Source organism: Notolepis coatsorum (genome assembly GCF_963971535.1).
Source record: "Notolepis coatsorum genome assembly, chromosome: 5".
Classification (NCBI taxonomy): Eukaryota; Metazoa; Chordata; class Actinopteri; order Aulopiformes; family Paralepididae; genus Notolepis; species Notolepis coatsorum.
Genome location: NC_140169.1, coordinates 132619222 through 132645929, shown reverse-complemented (window position 1 = coordinate 132645929; position 26708 = coordinate 132619222). Strand labels below are relative to the sequence as shown.

The 26708-nt window shown below is 45.0% G+C and overlaps 1 protein-coding gene across 1 annotated transcript in view; it reads left to right on the top strand.

The window, feature by feature from the left end:
- The window catches only part of kcnk3a (potassium channel, subfamily K, member 3a), a 65878-nt gene extending 40765 nt beyond the window's left edge, over positions 1 to 25113 (top strand). Inside the window, exon 2 of the mRNA XM_084314484.1 lies at positions 22392 to 25113. Coding sequence (XP_084170610.1) covers positions 22392 to 23377 — 986 coding nt within the window. The 3' untranslated portion in view covers positions 23378 to 25113. The remainder of the gene's footprint in view (positions 1 to 22391) is intronic.
- The last annotated feature ends 1595 nt before the right edge of the window (positions 25114 to 26708 follow it).

Here is a 26708-nt window from a genome sequence, read left to right as displayed (position 1 = left end):
GTGATTCACATTCCTTTACAGCTTTGGGTAGGGCGTTCCACATTGATGTGGCATAATTGCGAAACGTGTTTAGTCCCTTGTTTGAGCCGAATCTGGGTTTAACATGATTTGTGGAGCTCCCTCTGGTGTTGTGATTGTGGTATTCACTGACCTTTGGGAAGTATTTTGACATGTACATGGGTACCTTGGTCGTGGAAGGCCACTGGTTCGACCCCCCGGACTTGCAGGGAAAATCTGGGGGGGAAGTGAATGAATAACTCTCTCCCGTCCCTCAATACTAACCGCTGAAGTGCCGTTGAGCAAGGCACTTAACCCACAACTGCTCCAGTGTCAGACTGTGGTTGTATACTGGGTAGCTCCCAGGTGTGAATGTGAAGCAAGGTGTTGCTGAAAAAAAACATTCATGCTCAGAGAACCTATACCGTGGTAAATAAAGGTTAACCTCTTATTTATTATTTTTAATGATGACTTCATGATGACTTCATTATGACATCATGACGCCACATTTTTCCACATTTTTCACATGTACTGTAATGTTGCACATGTGTGACTCATGAGAGCTTCCATATCATGCATGCGTTCGCAGCTGGTATAACATAAGAGGATGTGCTTTTATTGTCCCTGTCGTCGGGAAAGTCTTGGATTTATACTGCAATTTCACAGTAAAAGCGCCATCATACATATGTATGTACATCAGTAAAAGAAATCATGGTACTGGCCTTTTAATATTTTATGTTGTAATAGTTGATGTGCAGAATTTCAATGTTGTCATCATCATTATTGTCATTGTTTAATTATCATCATCATCATCACCCTCAAGATTTTCACCATCATCATCATCATCATCATCATCATCATCATTCTGTCACATACGTCAACAGTAACATACATGACACCTTCTGACACATAAGTAAGACTGAGTCATATTTTCTGTATGTTAAAGTAATGGTTCTAATCTAGAGATATACAGTAATGTATATAATTATAAAGTAATCGTTCTAAAGGTATACAGTATTTCTTCAATTATGTGTTTGGACGTCCACCAGCTCTTCACCACAAAGGGGAAAAAAGGCTGCAAAATAAAATAATGAAACAGATAAATTTGAATACATAAAAAAAAATACCTTCATCTCTAATGTTATGCAAATATTGGCTAGGGAATGATACTGTAGTATTAGCTCATGAGAGTAGAGTTTAGTAAAACACACATAAGCCGTTCTTGCCTCCTCCCCTTTTAATCTCTCCATCTTGCTCAGGAAAACACACGTACAGTGATGTAACACTTACAAGTGCCACACCTTTCTCTTGAGCCTGCTAGACTACACACACACACACACACACACACACACACACACACACACACACACACACACACACACACACACACACACACACACACACACACACACACACACATACACACACACACACACACACACACACACACTTCCGTCACCATCCTACACTCTTGCCAACCCATGATTCTAACGCAGTATAAAAAAAATTAATTTCAGATATATATATAGTTTTTTTTTAACAATTGCACCCATCCCCCAATTTAGTCGTTAGTGCCAATTCCCAGATGCTCCAGTGCTTAGACCTCTACACTACCCAACACCCCAGTGCTTAGAGCTCTACACTACACAACACCCCAGTGCTTAGACCTCTACACTACCCAGCCAATCCAGTGCTTAGAGCTCTACACTACCCAACACCCCAGTGCTTAGACCTCTACACTACCCAGCCACACAAGTGTTTAGATCTCTACACTACCCAACACCCCAGTGCTTAGACCCCAGCCACTCCAGTGCTTAGACCTTTACACCAGTGGTTCCCAAAGTCGGGGTCGCGACCCAAAGGTGGGCCGCGAGCAGCCACGGGTGGGCCGCGAGATGATTTAAAAAAAATAAAAAATAAAAAAAATTGTCAGGCCACTGAACTTAGAAGCAGGCCAGGACAGTGTTTCTAGTTGTATTCTAAAATTCTATTCTATTGTATTCTAAAATGTGACTATATGGTTTTATATTAACTTAATAAATAAACAAAAACCAAAAATCTACTTATTTCAACGAACATTTCAAACTAAATAACAGATTATGCACATAAAACGCTGAAAACAACCGAAGCAACAATAGTATTTTAATGAGGCTATTATTATTATCATTATTATTTTGCAACAAGTTAGCCTTCTCATAAATAGCACATATAAATGAATAACTAACTTGAACTAACTTAATAGGATTGAAGTGATATTTGGCTTAAAAAATCGGTCGCCTGGCAAAAAAAAAAAAAAAAAAAGCCAGACGATGTGCATTGGGCCGCGGCTCTCTGACGCCTTATTTTCTGGGCCCCGGCCTGAAAAGTTTGGGAACCCCTGCTCTACACTACCAGGCACACCAGTGCTTAGACCTCTACGCTACCCAGCCACTCCAGTGCTTAGACCTCGTACGCTACCCAGCCACTCCAGTGCTTAGACCTCTACACTACCCAGCCACTCCAGTGCTTAGACCTCTACACTACCCAGGCACACCAGTGCTTAGACCTCTACGCTACGGAACTAGGCAAAATCTGCATATGGCTCGCCGACAACAAACTATCATTACACATGGGCAAAACAGAGTCCATTCTCTTCGGTTCAAATAACAAACTCAGCAAAACCGACAGCTTCTCAGTTACAGTGGGTGACAATATTGTCACAAGGAAAGATGAAATTACCTACCTGGGTTCCATCCTAGAGGCTAATCTTTCCTGTGACAAAATGGCATCCAATGTAATAAAAAAAGTCAATCAACGAACTCGATTCTTGTACCGGATCTCCTCCCTGGTAAACAAGAACCGTTACTGTGGGTGACAATATTGTCACAAAGAAAGAAGATATTACCTACCTGGGTTCCATCCTAGAGGCAAATCTTTCCTGTGACAAAATGGCATCCAATGTAATAAAAAAAGTCAACCAACGAACTCGATTCTTGTACCGGATCTCCTCACTGGTAAACAAAAATACCCTGAAGACTCTAGCAGGAGCACTCATTCAAGGGTACTACGACTATGCTTGCACCTCCTGGTACCAAAGCACCTCAAAGGCGCTAAAAACAAAATTACAAACATCTCAAAACAAACTGGTCAGACTACTGCTTGACCTTACTCCTAGAACCCACCTCACCCCTGCCCACTTTGACAACCTAGGATGGCTTAGAGTAGACGACAGAGTACAGCAACTTGCAATGGGCCTGGTCTACAAGATACACTACACGACCAAGGTACCCATGTACATGTCAAAATACTTCCCAAAGGTCAGTGAATACCACGATCACAACACCAGAGGGAGCTCCACAAATCATGTTAAACCCAGATTTGGCTCAAACAAGGGACTAAACACGTTTCGCAATTATGCCACATCAATGTGGAACGCCCTACCCAAAGCTGTAAAGGAATGTGAATCACTACCCACTTTCAAAAACACTCTCAAAAAACACCTAAGGGAGACTGCAACTCGAAACTGGCCCCTGTAAATGTCCGAACACAACCCCCTCCAATGTACAGTAAATTACCAAGTATGATCTTGTCAATAATCCAATGTACAGTTTTGTTTGTACAGTTGTACAGTGTCCCCCACCCACCCCTCCTACCCAACCTCCCCCCCACTCCTACCCAACCCCTGTAAAGCTGTAAAGGAATGTGAATCACTACCCACCTTCAAAAACACTCTCAAAGAACACCTACGGGAGACTGCAATTCAAAACTGGCCCCTACAAATGTCCTAACCCAGTTGTACAATAAAGACCAAGCATGGCTTTGTCAGTATTCCAATGTACAGCCCCACCCAACCCCACCCCACCTACCCAACCTCCTCCAATGTATAGTTTCTATGTCAAATGTATGTCAGTATTCCAATGTACAGTGTCCTATCGGCTGTGTATCAGGTGCATAAATCATGTGATTTATTTAATTAACTAATCCTCCCAGGGATCTCACACGCGGTCTGGAATGCCTCGCTCGGTGACCTAATGGAAAACCATGGTCCTGCCAAGGTTTCCTCTCATATTCCCTAAAAAGGAACCTCAGGAGAAAGTTTGGGAATACACCCCTTCAGCTAGTTCTTTTTTTTTAATTTCTTTTCCACAGTGAGACTGAAATGTCTGACAAGGAGTGGCACAGGTCAGGCTGCTTTTTGGCAATGCATGGCGGAATATACCTTGTATTGATTTAGGTTAGATTGTGTGCATAGTCACTGTGTGTGTGTGTGTGTGTGTGTGTGTGTGTGTGTGTGTGTGTGTGTGTGTGTGTGTGTGTGTGTGTGTGTGTGTGTGTGTGTGTGTGTGTGTGTGTGTGTGTGTGTGTGTGTGTGTGTGTGTGTGTGTGTGTGTGTGTGTGTGTGTGTGTGTGTGTGTGTGTGTGTGTGTGTGTGTGTGTGTGTGTGTGTGTGTGTGTGTGTGTGTGTGTGTGTGTGTGTGCGTGCGTGCGTGCGTGCGTGCGTGCGTGCGTGCGTGCGTGCGTGCGTGTGTGTTGTGCTGTTGATGAAGCACGTGGAGGTGTACTGTATAGAGAGACTGCAGGGCCGCAGCCAAGTCATGACTCTCTTGACCCCCTGTTGCGTTAGTCTTTGGGCCTGTGATGTCATAGCGTGCTCAGCGGGCCCCAGCTGCTGACAGAACCACAGCACATGCTCCCAGGCCCGTCTCTGAGCCCACAGAGCGGTAACCGAGTTAAAATGAACCCAAACAGATGCCTTGCCAACACGCTGTCTCCTCTGGCATTACATCAGTTTGCTTATGATAAATGCACCCAATTCCTCTCTCTCTCTCTCTCTCTCTATCCCTCTCTCTCTCTCTCTCTCTCTCTCTCTCTCTCTCTCTCTCTCTCTCTCTCTCTCTCTCTCTCTCTCTCTCTCTCTCTCTCTCTCTCTCTCTCTCTCTCTCTCTCTCTCTCAGGTCATGGATCACTGGTTTCCATCAACATCAGGGTTTGGTTTCTCAGTAGAGAGCTCCGTAGAGAGTGAAGTGATGTGTGCCTCGACCCCAATGAACAAGTGCCCTGGTACTAGTTAGCTAATTTACTACCTAGTCACTAGGTAGTCCTAGTGTATCACTATAGTGATAGTAATGCCAGTAGGAGAAACAAGAGAAAAGGTGTTATGACATCTTTTTTGTTGCACAGCTCACTGCATTATTCTCTGCCAACTAGGGATGTCCGATATTATCGGCCTACCGATATTGGCATTAAAATGTAATATCGGAAATTATGTGTATCGGTTTTCAAACCAAATTTATATTTTTTTACATTTATTTACCCAGGCAAGCAAGTAAGAACACATTCTTATTTTATTTATTGTCAAAAGTATGCATAATGTTGTGTTAATTCCACGACAAGAGATATGTAATGTTAATTACCTGAAATGATTCCGTTTTTTTGGAGGGGAAACCCTGCATATATCGGTATCGGTTGATATCGGTATCGGAAATTAAGAGTTGGACAATATCGGTATATCGGATATTGGATAAAAATGCCAATATTGAACATCCCTAGTGCCAACTATGGCACTTCCAAAAGTTGAAATGATATCACATAATTAGAGCAACAGTTATCCTCCCTCTTAAAAGCCTTTCCCAGCAACGAAATTTCTTCACTAATCAATAACTCGTGGAAAATTAAGTCTGCATGCTTTTCTCTTACTCTCTGGATACAACCTTTCTCTCATTGAATTTAGTATTGAGTCAGTATAATTGAGTTTTTTTCTCTCTCTCACTCACACAGACATGGACACCAGAGTGTCTCGCAACAGCTGGCTGCAAGGCCTTATGGGTCAAGAGCCTGATGGGTTAATGGAGGGAAGTGGGAGGGCCAGAGCCATGTTAGAGTGCCTGAATAAACAGGCACGGGGTCGCCTGGAGTTTGAGGTGTCCATGATTGGAAAATAATGGGAGTCTGAGAGTCCCAATGTTTTAGATGGAGACGGGACATTACCCCTGGGAAGGGCTGCATAGTCCACTTTACATATTTGGGTGTTTATCCACGCAGTGGTGGAGGGGTATGGAGCAGAGACTGTACTTTACTAGAATATGTCACAACTTCCTGCTTCGACCAAGGTGTGTGAATTGGAAAGAACTAGCAAGGCAGAAGAATTCAGAGCAACTCTTTGGAGGGTGATGGATGTTTTAAAATAATGTTCTTTATTCGTACAATTAACACTTTTGGTGCCGGAGGTTAAATTCATTATATACCATGGGTTGCCAGCTCTATTTGTCTATGGAGAAGTTCCCCTTCTTTGCAGGGCTATACAATTAAAACCAACCCGTTTCGGCAACATGCCTTCATCAGGGTTACATGACAAAGAAAGAAAAATGGCCACCAAAAAAAAATCCGGTAGCAACCACCCTGTCTATGCTTTGTTTTTTATTGTAATTGAAAGTATTACTCCGGGGGTAAAAGTCTGTACCCTAATGAGATGAATGTGGAGTTCAAGGTGAATGCATCTTTAAAATCTTTATAGTTTGTGCTTTAAGCTCCATTGTTTTTTCTTTGTCATGTAACCCCGATGAAGGCATGTTGCTGAAACGCCTTGGTTTTAATTATAGGAATAAAGAACATTACTCTTAGAACATCCATCGGCCTCCAAAGAGTTGCTGTATTTTTCTCCCGTGGCACATACTGTATAAAGTATTTTAGAATAGCAGAGCTGATTTGAGGCCATTTTGTGGAACTTGTGGAACGGCTGCCTTCCTACAGTGCTCTTCCAGTACCGTTACTTACTCAAAGTGCTTCACAATGGAATGACTGCATACATTTTTCAGTACAGAGGGCACCGATGGGAATCAGACTCCCTTCCCTGGCAGCGCCAAGCACTCTACCCACCGGGCTACACAGGACCACTGGTAAAGTCCAATGGGTCATGTGACCCGACCACCACTAATCTAGACCTAGATCAGTGCTCCTAGACTCTGCCAGTCTCCACGCACACAGGCCCTGATTGTGTAAAGCGAGAAAGGCTTCTGCTGCAGGCACAGGCCCAGGGGATGAGAGGAGAGGACTGCAGTGTGAAATATACGCCAGGAAGGACAGGGACGGGATTCAAAGAGAGGATACATGAAACATATGGAGCGGCCGCTCGCTTACTACCATACTATTGTATATTTCCGTTCCTGCTTTGTATCTCAGTGGCGATGACACATCCAGCCGTCTTGAGTGGCCACCTGTAAGTCTAAATCTAGGCCGACCATATATGGCTGGATATTGTGATACCGCAGAACGCCCGTACGCACGCTTCTCGCATTTTGCAAACCGGACTGTTTACCAACCCTGGGTCTCGCTTTACGGTCGGTCCTGCCATCTGTATTGTACCCATTGTGCAATCTGTTAAATAAAGTTTTCATTCATTCATCTCACTCTCTCTCTCTCGACTTGGGACGGGCCGCGCCACACACAGACTTTTGTTTGTGTTCGCACGCACCCCCCGCACCCCCCCCCCCGACTCCTCTGTGATAGATTAACACAGCATCCTGCTTGGCATTTGTCCCCCCCGGGTCGAACCCATGAGCCCATGACCCTGTCACACACACGCCACCAGCGATTCTGCCACGCTCGCCTGTCATCTTTCTCTTTGTGCTCCTCTAGACTCTGTGCTGCCATGTCTTCCCATCTGGTTGGAGATGTGTATGTAACATTTCACGCATTTAACCTTTAATAAGATGTTGTGTATCTTGCAAAGTCCTTCCTGTATAATAATAATAATAATAATAATAATAATAATAATAATAATAATAATAATAATAATAATAATAATAATAATAATAATAATAATAATAATAATAATAATAATAATAATAATAATAATAATAATAATACATTACTGTTGTTATTATTATTATTATTCTTGTTGTTGTCGCTGCTGTGGTTGTTGGTGTTATTGTTATTATCATTATTATTATTACTATTATGTTGGGCTTTTAATTCCTTCTCATTCACAACGATAAACACACCTATTCGCTCTCGCCGGTGGTGAGATGCGGTGTTGTGGACATGTGACCAATGTCCCCATTTTGAGCCACCGAGCCTGGGAGACGTGTGCGCGGACAGCTCAGCCTCTGCTCTTCACAAATTCTTGCTAAGTAAGCCTTTGATAGATTCATCTCCCCTTTGAGAGTCCTGCCCCATTACGTGGGGGTGATGTGCTCCCTGGAGTTGATAAATGGCCTGTGTTCCTTGTCTCGTTGGCGAGAACAAATTGTGCCTGGTAATCAATGGAAATGTAATAGAATGACATGGGGAGACTGGAGCTAACAGGCACATTATGCCGTGCTTTGATGTATTTTCAAAGCCTCTTTTTTTTCTTTTTTTTTTTTGCTTCTACCTAATTAATCAGTATAATGAAGATGGTTGGATACATCTGGTGGCGCTGCCTCAGAGGCGGACGTCACGGGGCGGTGGGTTGCACAAGTTGTGCTTCGGCCAGGAGGCCACGGCAGCCACAGGGCAAAAAAAAAGAAGGTGAAATGTCCCCCAAAGGCTGACGATGTCATTTATGCCGTCACAGCGCCACGTTTGAGGCGCGGTGATGTAAGTAGGTACCGGACATGTAATGTAGAAGATCTACGTGGAGGTTCAACACTGAATAAACCTCTGTGTCTCAGCTGGTAAAAGGAATATGGGGGATTGTGTAACGAGGTGTCGCACATCTTAAGCCGAGGCCGCAGAGAGAGGTGAAGCAGAGAGAGGTGAAGCTGAGAGAGGTGAAGCTGAGGTGAAGCTGAGAGGTGAAGATGAGGTGAAGCTGCAAATGTCTGGCAGACTCTTGCGCTGGCAAAGGTATCAAGAGAATGACTTGTTTCCTGTGTAGACATGTTAAAAATAATGGTTTTATTTGATGATTCCTGTCTGTTGCTACGGGCTTGAAATGATTTGCTGTAGATTATTATCAGTCAGTAATGAGGCAGTGAGAGTGCAGACTAGGTTGCACCTGTGTTCTGACCTTTATTAAGTCCTCACACCGCATTAATTTGCTCTAATCAGTTATTTGAAGGCTTGGATTGCTTTCCGACTCTTTGCCATTTTCATATGTTCCCAGGCTACACAGTCTAGCCGAATCAGCTTCATTGAGGGTAAAATAGGGAATTATGAAGCCCTATGACCACAGGAGAAACTCTTGGGCTGTGCTTTCAATGCCCAACACACTCTGATCAAACAAATAAGAGGGTAGAGAAAGTGGATTTACAAAAGGTTTCATACTTTTTTTGTTTGTATTACATCCACCCAGTGATTTTTCTTAAATCATTATTACATTGTAAAGCTGCAATGGTTTTCTACCAGATGGCAGCAAGGAGACCTAAACAAACAATCACACCCTCCTCCCTCTCTCCCAAAACAAAAGACTAGTTGTAAATACGTCACATATAAGCTAAGGGAGGGGGAGCGGAGGTACAGGTATGGACATGGTAATAGTAGAAGACATAAATATAGGCAATACAATTATAGTAAAGATCAAAATAAGCAGTGTAAACAATATAATTAACTCTGAATATAAGAATATGAGCAAGTAAACGGTGTAATCAAAGGTGCAAATGAGGGTCTGTATGCCCTATCAATTATATACGTTACAATAAATATGGTCAGTAACACTTAGAATCTGAATATATACTAAGTGCAGTATACTTGAAGGTAAAAAACAAAACACAATCCTGCTGTAACTAAGACATTTGCTGGGGGAAAGAAAATGTCATGCATAGATTACTAGATTTATTTAACAATTATTACAACTGTCAACAAAAACAAATAAATTATGGATGAACAGACTGGCTGCTGGGTGGTTTGAGTAGGACACCACGGCTCAATGAGACTTTCTGATGGCAGGTGGTCATGAGAGGTTTCGAAAATGTAAAAAAAATATGTATATTATTCGCTCTGAAAAGAGTTATTGCAGCTTTAAATCTCTCTTCCTCTCTTCCTGAGGTAGCTCCCTTGCCTTTGTCTAAGAAATGTTCGGACAACATTTTAGGCGAGAAATAGGATTATGCAATTGCTAGATCTTAATTTATATTTGATCTGTAACCCCTAGTTTGACAGAAGGTTAGCCAAAACTTTGATATCGCTTACAGCACCTTTAATGCTGCTGCCGAGGTTATATAGGCAAGTGGAAACCCACCTTTATCAAAAATACTTTCAAGGATCAAACAGCCAGTCCAAGGGGCAGACATCCCTTGGGTGTGAATCATACGTTTCCTTGGCCAGTTGACTTTTTTACCTGCCAGAGAGGTGAGCCATGCACACGTCTCTCTGCCCGGCGTCAGTGAGTGTAATTAGTGTGAACAGCGTGGATGGCCCTGGTGGTTCTCCTCTGCATGCCCAGGAGAGCGCCACTGACACGTTATGTCATATGATGGTGAAATCATTACATGGGTAGAGCAAGAGAGGATGGGGGAGGATGGAGGGGTAGAGGAGGAGAGGACGGGGGAGGAGGAGCGTGTCATACGGGCCACTTCACTCTCACGCGAGGGACTACTGGCCCTGTCGCCCCCCCAGCTCCTCCGGTCTGCCGTTGACGAGCGCGGCGGAGCTGTTCCCTGGTCCAGACAGCTCCTCACTGCTCCTCACAGCTCCTCACAGCTCCTCACTGCTCCTCACAGCTCCTCACTGCTCCTCACTGCTCCTCACAGCTCCTCACTGCTCCTCACTGCTCCTCACAGCTCCTCACTGCTCCTCACAGCTCCTCACTGCTCCTCACAGCTCCTCACTGCTCCTCACAGCTCCTCACTGCTCCTCACAGCTCCTCACAGCTCCTCACAGCTCCTCACTGCTCCTCACAGCAGCTCCTCACAGCTCCTCACAGCTCCTCACAGCTCCTCACTGCTCCTCACAGCTCCTCACAGCTCCTCACAGCTCCTCACTGCTCCTCACAGCAGCTCCTCACAGCTCCTCACAGCTCCTCACAGCTCCTCACTGCTCCTCACAGCTCCTCACAGCTCCTCACAGCTCCTCACTGCTCCTCACAGCTCCTCACAGCTCCTCACTGCTCCTCACAGCTCCTCACAGCTCCTCACAGCTCCTCACAGCTCCTCACTGCTCCTCACAGCTCCTCACAGCTCCTCACAGCTCCTCACTGCTCCTCACAGCTCCTCACTGCTCCTCACAGCTCCTCACAGCTCCTCACAGCTCCTCACTGCTCCTCACAGCTCCTCACTGCTCCTCACAGCTCCTCACAGCTCCTCACTGCTCCTCACAGCTCCTCACAGCTCCTCACTGCTCCTCACAGCTCCTCACAGCTCCTCACTGCTCCTCACAGCTCCTCACAGCTCCTCACAGCTCCTCACAGCTCCTCACAGCTCCTCACAGCAGAGCCTCCACAGTCACCTGAGCCATCAGATCAGAGACATTCTCGGAGATAAATAAGAGTGCACCTTACTTACCTGTAGCATACATAGGCCTACGTACATGCACGCACACACACAGTTTGCATGTTTGTAATTGGATTATTTAAAAGTGTCCCGGAATGGTGTGCTATTATTTTGTTGAATGTTTTGGCAAGACATTTTATAATTCGCGAAACCGGCCACAATATTACCCACATAATACAAACAAAATACATCAAGATGATGGTACGACTGTCCTTGCACAAAAAGAAGATATGGGAATGTTTCAGGCTCCAAGGATTTCCGTTTGTTTGATAGTCACACTCCTTAGATAGTGTACTCCATACACATAAATGGGCTGCCCTCAGGGTTTTCACAATTCTCGGAATTACACATAATTGCGCACGTTTATCAACTCCTTGAACTCATATTCAAATAAGCTTATGGATTTATTTGTTTCCCCCTGTTCCACTTTGTCTGAGCTATGCGTCATCATTGAAAAGGCTTGAGGAAAGTGTCAGATGGAATTTGAACTAATGGGCCACAGGTGCAGCTATAAGGCCACATGCGCATTAACAAAACACAAACAAAAACAGACAGACAGACAGCTGCTCCTAGACAGACAGGTGCACACCACATGCACTCTCTCCCCCTCTCTCTCTCTCTTTCTCTCTCTCTCTCTCTCTCTCTCTCTCTCTCTCTCTCTCTCTCTCTCTCTCTCTCTCTCTCTCTCTCTCTCTCTCTCTCTCTCTCTCTCTCTCTCTCTCTCTCTCTCACACACACACATTGGTCTATATCTGCCCCGCCCCCTACACTTAAGCCCAGTGGCGGACTGGCCATCGGGACGTTCGGGACGAATCCCGATGGGCCGGAACCAAAGTGGGCTGGTCAAAAAAAAAAAAAAAAAAAAAAAATTTATAACTTTTTTTTTTTTTACTTTTTTTTTGGGCCAGTGTGTGGGCCAGTGTGTGGGCCATTAATGTGGGCCGGTGTGTGTGCCAGTGTGTGGGCCAGTGTGTTGGCCAGTGTGTGAGTCGGTGTGTGGGCCACTAATGTGGGCCAGTGTGTGGGCCGGTGTGTGGGCCAGTATGTGGGACGGTGTGTGGGCCACTAATGTGGGCCAGTGTGTGGGCCGGTGTGTGGGCCAGTGTGTGAGTCGGTGTGTGGGCCGGTGTGTGGGCCAGTATGTGGGCCAGTCTGTGGGCCGGTGTGTGGGCCACTAATGTGGGCCAGTGTGTGTGCCGGTGTGTGGGCCAGTATGTGGGCCGGTGTGTGGGCCAGTATGTGGGCCGGTGTGTGGGCCAGTATGTGGGCCAGTGTGTGGGCCAGTATGTGGGCCAGTGTGTGGGCCAGTATGTGGGCCGGTGTGTGGGCCAGTATGTGGGCCGGTCTGTGGGCCGGTGTGTGGGCCAGTATGTGGGCCAGTATGTGGGCCGGTGTGTGGGCCAGTATGTGGGCCAGTCTGTGGGCCAGTGTGTGGGCCGGTGTGTGAGTCGGTGTGTGGGCCACTAATGTGGGCCAGTGTGTGTGCCGGTGTGTGGGCCAGTGTGTGGGCCAGTATGTGGGCCGGTGTGTGGGCCGGTGTGTGGGCCGGTGTGTGGGCCAGTGTGTGGGCCGGTGTGTGGGCCAGTGTGTGGGCCGGTGTGTGGGCCAGTGTGTGGGCCAGTGTGTGGGCCGGTGTAGTGTGTGGGCCGGTGTAGTGTGTGGGCCAGTGTGTGGGCCGTATGTGGGCCGGTGTGTGGGCCATTATGTGGGCCGGTGTGTGGGCCAGTGTGTGGGCCGGCAATAAAACAATAAACAAGTTGCATAAACTAAATCAGATTAAAAATGATCACAGTTCTGGTTTGCCTTAAGATGCAGTTTAAGATGGGTCTTGAACATGGAGTATGTAGGGCACTCTCTAATCACAACTGGTAGGCTATTCCAGTAGTTACCACTTTTAACAGAGAACACAGTTTTTGCAATGGTAGTATACCGAAAAGGCACCTTACAGTCCCCTCTACTGATGGCCCTGGTGGTAATGCCAGTGTCTCCTTTCTGTTGGATGAACTCATTCAATGGGGGAGGGGCAAGTCCATGCAGAACCTTGTACATGAAGCAAGTATATTTGAAAACTTGGAAATTCTCGAAACTTAGCATGTTATGTTTTTCTAAAACATTACAGTGATGAAATGAAATTGGTTTCCTATCAAATACTTTTATGGCTTTTTTGTAGAGTAATTCTATTGGTGTAAGAGTAGTGACATATGAAAGAGACCAGTTGATAAAACAGTACTCGATGTGTGATAAAATCATTGAATGCAGAAACATCCTTGCAGCATTAACTGGCAGGCAGGGCCTGATCTGCCTGAAGTTTTCGATGTTAAACTTGACTGTGTTTGTCACTTTCTTTACATTACTTTTTGAAGGTCAATGTAGAGTCCAATGTGACCCCAAGATACTTGAATTAATGTACAATGTCCAGCTCCGCCTCTCCCAGAAACACATTAGAGTGAGTGACCTCTACTGGTGACTTTGTGAACATCATACACACTGTTTTCTTGGTGTTAAGTGAAAGACATGCTTTTGTTAGCCAGTCTTGAATGAGACATGAGACATCAGTGAATGAGATTCACGTTTCCTCCCAACCGCGAGTAGGCCTAGAAGCGCAGAAATGGAGAATGCAAAAAAAGAAAGGGTGGAGCTGAAAAAGCTAGAATTGCTAGTAAAAGACGCAGAACAATGTTCTAAAATTACAGACATGTTTAGTAGAGCGCACAATTGGAGGGGGGCTCCCCACCCTCCAGAACATTTACAACAAGCGTTGCAAGGGCAAGGCTAAGAGAATCATTAAAGACTCCAGTCACCCGAACAACTGCCTCTTTGAACTGCTGCGGTCAGGCAAGCGATACCGGAGTCTCAAGGCGAGCACAGAAAGACTCAGAAGAAGCTTCTATCCCCAGGCCATCAGGCTGCTAAACGAACAATGAATGAACACTACACAACAACAACCACCATAGATCCTCCCCTACACAACAACAACCACCAAACGCACATAGCACACACATCCACACGCACACACTCACTTTAAACAAACACACTGTAGCACCCACTCCACACACTTTATAGCACACACCCACTTTAAACAAACACACTGTAGCACCCACTCCCCACACTTTATATTTATTGATGAAGGATTGCACTACAACTCGTACACCTTACTGTAAATTGTACCTAAATTGTACCTCATCCCATTTCTGCTTTGCACTATATAGTACTGTACATTAGTACACTGCATAGTATTGTATATTATATGGTAACTCAGAACACTGTACATATGTCTATACCGAACACTGTGACCTCATTTTCTTCTTCTAAACTACATGCTATACTATGTTATTTGATACTATCTTGTCTAGCACAGTCTCTGGAGCGTAACAGTAAGAAGCATTTTGTATGAAAGTATTCTGTACTTCTGTATGACAACTATTAAAGAAACTTGAAAACTAGAGGAAGGGCTGGCGTTAGAGTAGCTGCTGCTGCTAATGATCATGAAGTTCAAGTGGAAGGAACCAACAGTAACATGACAGGTGCGTGCAGTAGCCTAGTGCATATTCTACTGTTGGTGTCTGCCGTTTCATGAGGGCTAGCTAGCCTATACTAGTTCTTGCAGTGATTTCAGTCATTCTATTACAAGACAATGTGCTTTCCGTATTCCTGATTCCTTACAGCACGTGGACGTAAATAGTCGTGACTTGTGACGTTTTTTCTCTGACTAAAAGTTTAGTTAGCAATGTTAGGACTAGTGCCCACCACAGCATCAGAAGCTAAAGTGCTAACCTAGAGAGCCAATCAGAACCTAGGACGGGCTGAAAATTTATTGGCTACTAATATTATAATAGTAAATACTCAAATAAAATACTATTATGTTCCCTTTCAAATTTTCATGTTGATATAATATTGGTAATCTAATTGATTGAATTGATTAGTTGCCATTTTACATGCTTAAATAAGATGTACCTTAGAATTCCCAACAGTTAGCCATGTTCTCGATTAGTCTCATCTACATGTTTGTAGATAACCACAGCTAATTAGCTTAAGCTAACAACTAGGTCAACTACTACCCCGTAGTTAAACAAATGTGATTGCATATAACAGCTAACTGCTACAGCTAAGTTGGTAGTTAGCCTATTCCATTAATGTTGAATGTATTTATGAAGGTTGTTGATGGTGGTTGGCGCTGAATAGCAGACATGATTCCGTCAGTCTGCCACAGGGAAGCTGTGTTTGCTGATGCTGCTCACGACCACCAGTAGCATATGACTGTGTGAGTGTGAATGCTTGATGGTTTCTGTGAAGCGCTTTGTGGAACAATGCTGATATACAGTTAAGAATGAGTAATTCGCTTTTGGTTTTTAAGAAAATGGTTTGTAAAGCTATTTTTGAAAACTACAAGGGTGAATAATACTGTTTTCTTTTTGCTATTTTCTTTTAGAATACTGTTTTGGAGTCTTAATTTTTTAAATTGTTGTTAAGAATATAGGACAGGCATAGGCTATATAAGCATTGCTTCAGTCTGTACCTTCTCAGTCACTGTAAAATCAAATATTGTTAAATGATGGTGTATATTGTATTGTGTGAGATGATGACTGAATAAACTACTACTACTACTACTACTACTACTACTACTACTACTACTACTACTACTACTACTACTACTTTGGGTGTTTTCAAAAGGCTGAAAAACGCTGTATGAATTCAAGCCATTATTATTGATTGATGATGTTCTTCTTATGCAGTTGACTCTGAGGAAAGAGAGAGCGCCCAGTCCAGCACAGCTGACCCTGAGGGGAGAGAGAGTGCCCAGTCCAGCACAGCTGACCCTGAGGGGAGAGAGAGAGCCCAGTCCAGCACAGCTGACCCTGAGGGGAGAGAGAGAGCCCAGTCCAGCACAGCTGACCCTGAGGGGAGAGAGAGCCCAGTCCAGACAGACAGACAGACACACAGAGAGAGAAAGAGAGAGAGAGAGAGAGACACAGAGAGAGAGACACAGAGAGAGACACACAGAGAGAGGGAGAGACACAGAGAGAGACACACACACACACACACACACACACACACACACACAGAGAGACACATACACAGAGAGAGAGAGAGAGAGAGAGAGAGAGAGAGAGAGAGAGAGAGAGAGAGAGAGAGAGAGAGAGAGAGAGAGAGAGAGAGAAAACAAGCTCTTGGAATGGGTGTCTGGGAGGAAGTGGGGGGTCTTTCGATGTTGATTAAACGGCAAGCAACTAATGTCATGAGTGCCAAATTAAAGGACAATAAATCCAATCTAACTGAAATTGTGTAGCACAGACCTTTTCTATGGATCAAAACCTCAATATTATTATGGTGTAGTTAATACTTCATGTATCCTTAATCCCTAGGCTAATGAGGCACTAAGATGTTAGTAAAAAAAAAAAAATATGCCAATGACAGGAAGTAACGGTATATGTATGTGTGTGTCTCTGTGTGTGTGTGTGTGTGTGTGTGTGTGCACTGTGCATGAGTGCACATCTAGGGGCGGTGTGTAGATTTGGTCTCCCTGACTCCTTAGCCACAGCCTTGGGTTGTTTAATACTGGACAAGTGTTTCATAACGGCCGTTGTGTGGGCCGGTTTCGGGGCCGGTGCGTGGGCCGGTGCGTGGGCCGGTGTGTGGGCTGGTGCGTCTGAATGTCCCGGGCTGAATTTGTGTCCCAGTCCGCCACTGCTTAAGCCACACACCCTTTTGTATCTAGTGAACCACTTGTCGCAGAGACTAGACACAGTAAAAAAAATGCTGAATTTACTTCACAGGCTTAATTGAGCATAAGAAAGACTATAAGTGCATTAAACGCTGCCCCCAGTGGAGTGACAACTCTCCTCTTACAACAGACAGCCAGAGGGGAGGTCAATGTGCAGGGAAGATAATGAGTTGTCAGCAAGCTACTGTAATGTATATTGTAGCAGAGAAGTGCGCTTCCTATAGTCCTGTGCGGTTGTGTTGATGTCTGTGTTTTATTTCTCAGCAAATACAACATGCAGCAGGTTGTACCCTTACTGATTGGAACACAGCTCTGCTTGTCTCTCAGCCCTTAGCCTCCACTCTCTCTCACGTAGCACTGTGGGAAAACAAAGATCTTCACGTTTGACTGTTTCCCTTAAATGGAACGTTAACATTGTTAGCATTCCTGATTCAAACCATGGGGCACAGCTAGCTCCTAGTTCCCAGCTAGCCGTGCCAGGGTATCCCTTTTAACACGTATGCAGACCTGACGGAGGGAGACGGGGAAAGCTCGGTCACGTCGAACAGTAGACAGAGTAGACTGCTGCATTTTGAATAAGCATTTTCCACCGACCCAGACGTTCAGACCAATCGCTCAAGGCTGAGATAACCAGACGGAACAAGGGGGCTTAGTTACTCAGTGTTGTGATAACTGAACGGGTACTAAGGTCACAGTCAAGGCCACTGGTCACTTAATCTGCTGATGTAACTCTACCATCATCACCGTGGTATAAATGTGTCATGTGAGACGGTAGAGTGATATGCCACGATCCACCCAAGTAACTCTACCGTCATCAACGTGGTATGAACGTGTCATGTGATCCGTGGGCCCTCGGGAGAGAGTTTGAGGGTTACCGACGGGGATGATAATCAATCGCGTACGTCCACCCGCAATCCGTCGCATCTGTCCGTCTCTATGTCTGTTTCTAATAAATTTTCCGGGGGGATTATCTGTTTGTTGGACAGGGTTGACGCCATGCCTCCCCGCCAGGTCCGCGCGTCCCGCTATCACGGACAGAACCCGTTGGTAAATGGTGCATTTTCAGTATAGCTCTTTTAACCAAATCGCTTTACAATTTTTGCTCCTCACGTTCACCCATTCACTCACACACCGATGGCAGAGGCAACCATGCTAGGTGCCAACCTGCTCATCGGGGGCTTTGGGGGTAAAGTGTCTTGCTCAAGGACACACTGCCTGGGAGGAGCGGGAATCGAGGCGAGAAGCTTCCGACTACCAGATGACCGCTCTACCTCCTGAGCCACTGAGCCCTGTTGTCCATCAAACAACGCAAATGCCTTGTTTCTGGTAATATTGACCATTAGAGAACTGTGGGTCAGGAGATTGTTTACTACATTGGGCATTTACTGTTAGGACAGTGGTAAATCCCTAACACCTCCCAGTACAACCAGAGTTGTACCACTGTTGCCTAGGGATGGGTACAGAATCCGGTACTTTTAAGGGTACCATGAGATCCGCCAGTGCTACATTTCGGTACTGTAAAAAAATATATATAATAATAATAATAATAATAATAATAATAATAATAATAATAATAATAATAATAATAATAATAATAATAATAATAATAATAATAATAATAATAATAATAATAATAATAATAATAACTAAACGAAACCTATGAAGTGTGCCGCACGTTCACATCAACGTTCACACGCACAATACATGCTTACCTAGGATTTTACTTGATTCAACAACAAAGCAGTCGGTGCAATGGCAAGCCGAAAGTGTTGTTACACTTTACAAAGCTATATAGCCAATGGGTCTCATTCCCCAACATTTTCCAAAGAGTTCTCTTGGAAGACTTATCTTGGAACCGACTGAGACAGAATCAATGACAAGTTCACTCTGAGTCCCCAACGTGCTGGTAATATGTCTTAACACTTTGGCGACCAAAGTCCCGCGGCGATTTATAGTCCAGAGGACCGAGCTTTGTCAACAAACCGATGTACTTTCTAACAGCTATATATATACTTTATAGTATTGCTATCTGTCCATTCTCATTGTCACTTGAGTGCATAAATCGTGCCTTCATAATGGCTTAAAGAAAATAAAAATCCATCAGTTAGTTGTTTATGAGGCTAAAGGCTAGTCACGTTATATCAAACGCCATTTCTGCTGTATATATACGAATGAAATAAAACAAACTGCGTAGCATCCGGACTATTACAGAGCATCTATGGATGAAATGGGGGCAGCGGGGGACGCCGATTACTATTATTGATTAGCAATACAGTGTGCGTTCAAGTAGCCATTTTCACTGATCGATCACGTTGCGTTTTAAAACAATGTTCAATCCAGCTGTAATTTGGGGGAATAGTATCCTACCGTCAGCCCATGTGATCGCCGGCAGCATTTCGTCATTAGTCATCGGAATCTGGTAGATCGATATGTCCATTGGCTGATCATAAATCCCATTATTCCAGGCTGAAATCTGCGTTCGGTAACGTGATCAAAGATGGAGTATGTTCGGCTGGGATCGAGGCTCATATGAAACGCCCACAGACAGTAAACAATTTTTTTTTCAATCGCCCTCAATGATACTGCAGTGGAGCGATGGCGCCCCTAAGCGGATCTGGCCGGTATTGCATGTTTCGAAAATCAAATTTGCGGGTAGGTCCTGCAAGTCGATCGGGGACGTTAATAGCGTTATTAATATGGAATAAAACAATAACAACTCGCCACGAGTTAACTCGTGGCTCTGGTCCACAACGGGTGGAATCGAAACACGAGTTAACTCGTGCTTGGGCGGCAAAGTGTTAAGTGGCTCAAATGGTCGCACCTGTGACATCTCCTTGGGAAATGGCATTATGTCTCAAATGCGAAAGCGCGTCCCCGTTCAGGTCATTTGCATACAAAACAACGCCTCCAGAGCTCCTTATAAGGCAAAGTAATGACGCAGCTGTGTGGAAATGGATGCGGAAGTGCCTTGCGAGTCTTGCGCGACCCATCGAAATGAGTTTGTTGTTTGTTTTTTAACCGTGGCGAGTCTGAACACCACCAGGCTCATCACAATATATTAACAAATTGTTCTAAATAAATAATAATGATAACAAATTATTTGAAGTTTTGATTTTTTCTTTTTTTTTATAACTGAGGTAGGTAGATTACATTTTTAGAGACTAAAGTACAGAAAAAAGGTACCGTTGGGTACTGGTATCGATTCACAGGTACCGGTATCAGTTCAAATGTTAACGGTACCCAACCCTACTGTTGCCCACTGAGCAGCTCCACTGGAGAGGTTAGAGACGTCATAGATAGGTTGTTGAGGAAGGAGAAAACAACAGCCTGCTGGGGATTTCAAACCAGCGACCGTTCGAAAAAACACAAACCCGCTTCTCCAACCTCTAGGCCTCTGTGTCACCCCGTTACTTCTCGAAAAGGTGCTCCAAACCCAGGGGCAATTTCACCTTCCGATGAGACATGTATCACTGGTAATAGCTGTCATTTTAGCAGAGCGGCCTGCAAAGCTTTAAACAGATTTGCCTTTGGGGAGAGCGATGGCCTTAACCGCACAGGTTGGTGTGACAATAAAACCAGAGCCCAAAAGAATTAAATCAAACCCAGAGGTAATTACATTCAAACCATTGGACGGTCTTTTTCCATTCGCTGACCCCACTGTTATTAAGGACCGGCCTCTGGGCTGCTGCCACATTCAACAGGTCCACATTTTCCACATCAGTTTATCTTACCCGTGAGGGGCCCTCTGTTGAGATGTGGAGGGGGGATGATGTTACAGGCTAAAAGGCTGACACTTTACCCATAATGTGGTGGTGGTTGTGCTGGAGGGGTAAGAGCCATTGTAAAGATTCACCAGCTCGTCCTCTCCACTATACAGTACAGAATAATCTATCTCAAGCCCCGCCCTCTTTTCTTGACCCCTCCAATCCAGCCCCCACCTCCCGAGCGGAATCGACAGGTGTGATTGGGGGGATCAACAAAAAAAGGGTGGCGCTTGAGACATGTCAATTGAGCAGCAGTAGTCAGACCAGGAGATTGGCTGGCGACGAGCGTTCCCTGTTCAACTCAAAGTGGCCGTCTCAGTAACCGAGTACCATGATAGCTCATGGTAGAGCTCAGCTTTAGGGGGAGCGAGCCAATGGAAAGTTCCTCCTCCGCGCTTGTGGCCCCATGCCGTAGATTCTGGCTCTCTGCTTAATTAGATCTGTCTTTGTTGAGAGCCTTCGGTCTATATTCGGACCGGGGTCATTTCGCCTTGCGAAAACCAGACTGCCGTTTCTTTTTTCCACTATGCTTTGATGTCCACTGTTGATGATCCAAGTCTTTCGAAATGTGGCATTAAAATGTACATATGGAAAGAATAATTTACTTGTATTAACATACCGGTAATAGGAACTAGTATTTAGTATGCAATGATATCTGCAAATCTGCCCTGTAGTATTTTGTCTTAATTGAATAGAAAATGTGTTGAAGACTAATTATGAGCAAATGTCCTCACTGACCAAGCTCCTCCGGAGAGACCAACTGTTAATGAATTATTCACAGTCTCTCTCTCTCTCTCTCTCTCTCTCTCTCTCTCTCTCTCTCTCTCTCTCTCTCTCTCTCTCTCTCTCTCTCTCTCTCTCATACACAACATCAATACTCAGCTAATCCCACCTCATGACAGTCACATTGTGCATTCACACAATCCCTGACACTGTGAAGACTGCTCTGTACAAGTCATACAGATGGTTTCTATTTTTCCTCTACGTCGCCCCCACACCTCAAATGGATCCGTCATCAGCTCTATTTTCAATCTTTCAAAATGTTCTTATGTACCGCAGTTGCTATTGCAAGTTCTTATTTGTGTTTCATACTTATCAACTGTTTCGCCTGTTTTATAGCAACACTAATATCACCGACATCCAATAAGGTAGATCCCCCCCCCTTGAACGGCCCTTCTAAGGTTTCTCACCTCCATATTGCCTGTGGTGCGTTTTTCCTTACCTTCGCGTGGGGTCTGGGAATGTTGCATTTATTTATTTATTTATTTTAAATTTAAAATTTTTGTTTTGTTCTTGATTTATTGTGTTGTTTCTTCTTGACTTGTTTAAAGAAGACGTGTCCGGCCCATGGGGACATTAACGTGTGTTGTCGGGCCTTACAAATACATTTGATTTGACTTGACTTTGGATACCGTCCTGCCCTCCACACCTTCCTCTCTCCGGCACCCGTGTCCTCTGCACTGTATGTTTAATTAGTTCTGCCCCACTAACCCTGTGCCTCTCTGTCTCCGTCTACCACAGGGTATGGCCACGCAGCCCCCAGCACAGATGGAGGGAAGGTGTTTTGCATGCTCTACGCCCTCCTAGGCATCCCTCTCACACTGGTCATGTTCCAGAGCCTGGGTGAGCGTATCAACACCTTCGTCAGGTACCTGCTCCACCGCCTAAAGAAGTGCCTCGGCATGCGACACACCGAGGTCTCCATGGTCAACATGGTGACCATCGGCTTCATCTCCTGCATGAGCACGCTGTGCATGGGGGCCCTGGCCTTCGCCCACTTCGAGCGCTGGAGCTTCTTCCACGCCTACTACTACTGCTTCATCACGCTCACAACCATCGGCTTCGGGGACTACGTGGCGCTGCAGAAGGACCACGCGCTGCAGAAGAAGCCCGAGTACGTGGCCTTCTGCTTCATCTACATCCTGACGGGCCTGACGGTGATCGGAGCCTTCCTCAACCTGGTGGTGCTGCGCTTCATGACCATGAACGCCGAAGACGAGAAGCGGGACGCCGAGCAGCGGGCCCTCCTCTCGCGAAACGGTCAGGCGGGCGGCCGCCTCCGCTGTGCGCCCGACCCGCCCTCCTCTTCCTCCACGCCCTCCGAGTGCGGTGGGGGAGGGGGAGGAGGAGGAGGAGGAGGAGGAGGAGGAGGAGGAGGAGGAGGAGGAGGAGGAGGAGTGGGAGGCAGCGGCGTGGGAGGAGGAGGAGGAACGGGACGGGGTCTGCGTAACGTGTACGCCGAGGTGCTACACTTTCAGTCCATGTGCTCCTGCCTTTGGTACAAGAGCAGGGAGAAGCTGCAGTACTCCATCCCCATGCTAATCCCCCGCGACCTCTCCACCTCGGACACCTACATGGAGCAGGGAGAGGCCTTCTCCAACCCCCTCCACTCCAACGGCTGCGTGTGCAGCGCCCTGCAGCGCCACTCGGGCATCAGCTCGGTGTCCACCGGCCTGCACAGCCTCAACGCCTACGGAGTGCTCACTAAGCGCCGCAGCTCCGTCTAGGGGCCGGGAGGACTACGCGCTTCGAATCGAGTCCCGCTCTTAGTTTACAATGTCGGGGGGGACCAGGGGGAGGATCCTAATCCTGTAGCGTTATACTATTTATATCAGGGGGGCAAAACTCCAGTCCTAAAGAGATCTCCTGGTCTTTGCTTCTTCCTGGCGTCGATCTAGACTTATAGGAGGATGGCTCACAGCCCCGCGATGTTCTTGACTGACCCATCCTCTTCCTATAACTCTAGGTATTGATTAGCCAAGGCGCTTGCCTGTATGTGCCACACACTCCACTGTCGCCTTCAGACTCTCGTTTTGCAATGCTAGATGAAGTCAGTTGGATTTAGAGATGTAATGGACCTATCTCAAACCCGCCCTCATTTCCTGATCCTTGAGATCCTTGAGATCAGGAAATGAGGGCGGTGTTTGAGATGGGTCAATTGGTCAAATACTGCTACTGGTTGTTTGGAAGGCATGTGCATCCGTTACTCCAAGTCTGAGTCAATTAGTCAGTATCGAAAGGCAGAAGAGAAACAAAAACACACGTGTGGCTCTTTGGGACCCAAGTTCTGTACCTCTGAATTGATATGTTATAATTAAATATGTTCAGCATTCCCTGACGTTTGCGTGACATACAGGTTGTAAATCCTCAATATTTGGAGGTTTTTCAAATAATTAAAGGACATTAACACTGTGAGAGACAAATACTTTTGAGACTGAGGGGAGTATAAACTGTGTACAGAGACCTGAGAAAAACAAAATAGCTTTATTTTGTTTGGTGAGTTATCTTCTTTTTCCACAAAGACTCAAAGGAACCTTCAATTGTAAAAGTGTTACATTCACCGCGACGGCAGAATAATGTGTATATATTTGCGATATGGACACTGCATCAGTGTAGTTGGTCAAATGAAAGAGCATATTTTTTCAACAAGAGTATTCAAGGAAAACCTATTCTATTCTCTTGCTGTGTCTGTAACTGAAGTTCAGGTTGAAGCCAAACACATTTGATCTATTTTGGTTGTTTTCCATTCAAACCTCACTGTTGTATTTTGTACAGGTTTATTTCACGTTTCTTTGTAAAAGTGTCATTCTGTGTAAACATATCTTTTTATGCACTGCATACTTGTGTTAGTCATTTTGTTTTCATATTAGCACAATATTCCGAGTTGCACTCGAAGCATGTTAGCTCACTTTCTGCGTATTAGACAGTCTTATATTAGTCACTGCTGCACTTTAGAAGGTTGGTGTATTTGCTTTAGGTCACTGGAAACCAGTGCATTGTTATTAAACTAAAAGATTTTTATTCATGGCATCACATTATGTTTCTGCTGTCTGAATGGTATCTCTCCTAATGAAATCATTCTCATAAATGTTGTCAATCCCAGGGACTTTGAGTAAATTCTCTGCTGTACGTTCCACACTGTTGAGACCATTATGATAGCACATACACACCTCAGTAATAAGGGACAATAAAGTCTGCACTCCAACCAGGTTCCCAAGGAGCCTTCGGTCCAAGGCCTCACTAACACACTCCATTCAGCTAATTGAGATCTTCATTCAAGCTGGACCAGAACCAAGTTTACAGTACTTGGAATACACTGGGACGAAAGCAGAATTGTTGGTTTTGCATCACTGGGTTGACTGAAACTATCATGCCCTTTGACATTTATTTGAAGACATACCCCAGTATCCCTTTATGAGTTCAACTTATTTATCATTCTGCCATTTATTAATCTCATTTTCTAAATAAAGTCATGTAATGTTCATTGATTGCATTCAATGGTTGCCTGTTTATATGACTGTAATTACAGCCCAATGTTAACATGAAATAAACAAGGAGTCGTAGAGGCGAAACATTGCTGCACAGATTGAACTGGTCTCACACAAAGTGCCATGCCTGTGAGGTGCCACTAGGGGCATAGTGGCTAACTGTGAGTGAATGTTATTAGTGACGGTCTATGACAGGGGTGGGCAATTATTTTTCCCAGGGGGCCGATTGAGCAACTGAAAATATGTCCCAGGGGGCCGGGCCAAAATTCCAAACTCAATTATGCATAATATACATTTTATTTCTATATAAAAAGCAATAAATGGCATTGTTTTGACCCCTGGTAAGAGTGTATGTTATTATTTGGCAATTAAAAGGTGAGGTTAGCTTTCAAAAATATCATTTATTCAAATAGAATTTATTTCCAAAATGATAAACAAAATGTGAAACATTAATAACAAAGGGCATTTTGAGTTTCATATACTATTGAAACAATGATTTCCTTAGCTTTCTAAAGACATCACATCATATTATAGCAAAAATAAACAAGACATGTCACTGAACTGTGTAAAGAAAAGTGTCCCAGTTTTGTAGCCTTTTTTACTTTACATGCCTATTGTAGCTAAGGGGCTACACAACCCTGACTGTATTGAGATATGTTAGATTAAACCACTACTAAAGAATATTAATAGCCAGACAGTACAGTTAGACAAAATGGCGGACACTCAATTGACTGCGCGGGGACAGGGATACAACTTGAATAAGCATCATGTTTAATGTTAATAGCAAACATACATATCATTTATCACGGTTCTCCTTTAATAATAGAATGTCAATGCAACAAAGTCAACGGTAACGAATGGTTCCTAGACTACGGATACTCGACCGGTGGAGCTCTGAAGGGAGTGAGACGAAACGAGGCGATACAGGGAAAGCAAGAAGGTGGCTGGAGACGGTTGGTTCTCTCTAGAGCTCCTGCTCCAGAGAAACTGTAGACTGGTCGGATAATCGTGTCGTCGCTGGAAGAAGGGGTCTCGTACGGAACCGGTCCTTGTATTCCTAGCGCCCGATGGCAGGGTTAATAGCTATTAATCCAAAAGCCCGTTGGCATAGATGGTAGCTAGTTAGCTTCGTTTGTACGTGAAGCTAACCCGCAGACGGTCTCCAATGAGTAGTTATATCCAAACGTCGCTGGGTTTAACTACAGGTCTCTCCACGTTACTTCGCTTACACAAGTCACTATACTGTGCCAATAATGGCTCGACAATATTATAGTTGTATCTAAGTAGCCATTAGCTCTCTATAACGATACACCGCTATCGGTCTGTGTACAACTGCACCAGACGTCTTTCACTCTCGCTCTGCTAGTTTTCCTGTTATGCTACTGCTGCTGCTGCTGCTTGCACCGTCTACACAATATACTCTCTCTGGTTCCCTGTTGGGCTCAGCCTGTTCACCTGTACAGAATCAATGCGCTTGCTCTGGGCTTGTCTGAACATGTCTGAGCATGTCTAGAAAACATGTCTAGGGGGCGCGCCTCTGGCGCCTACAGCGGCAAGGATGGGGCCTACA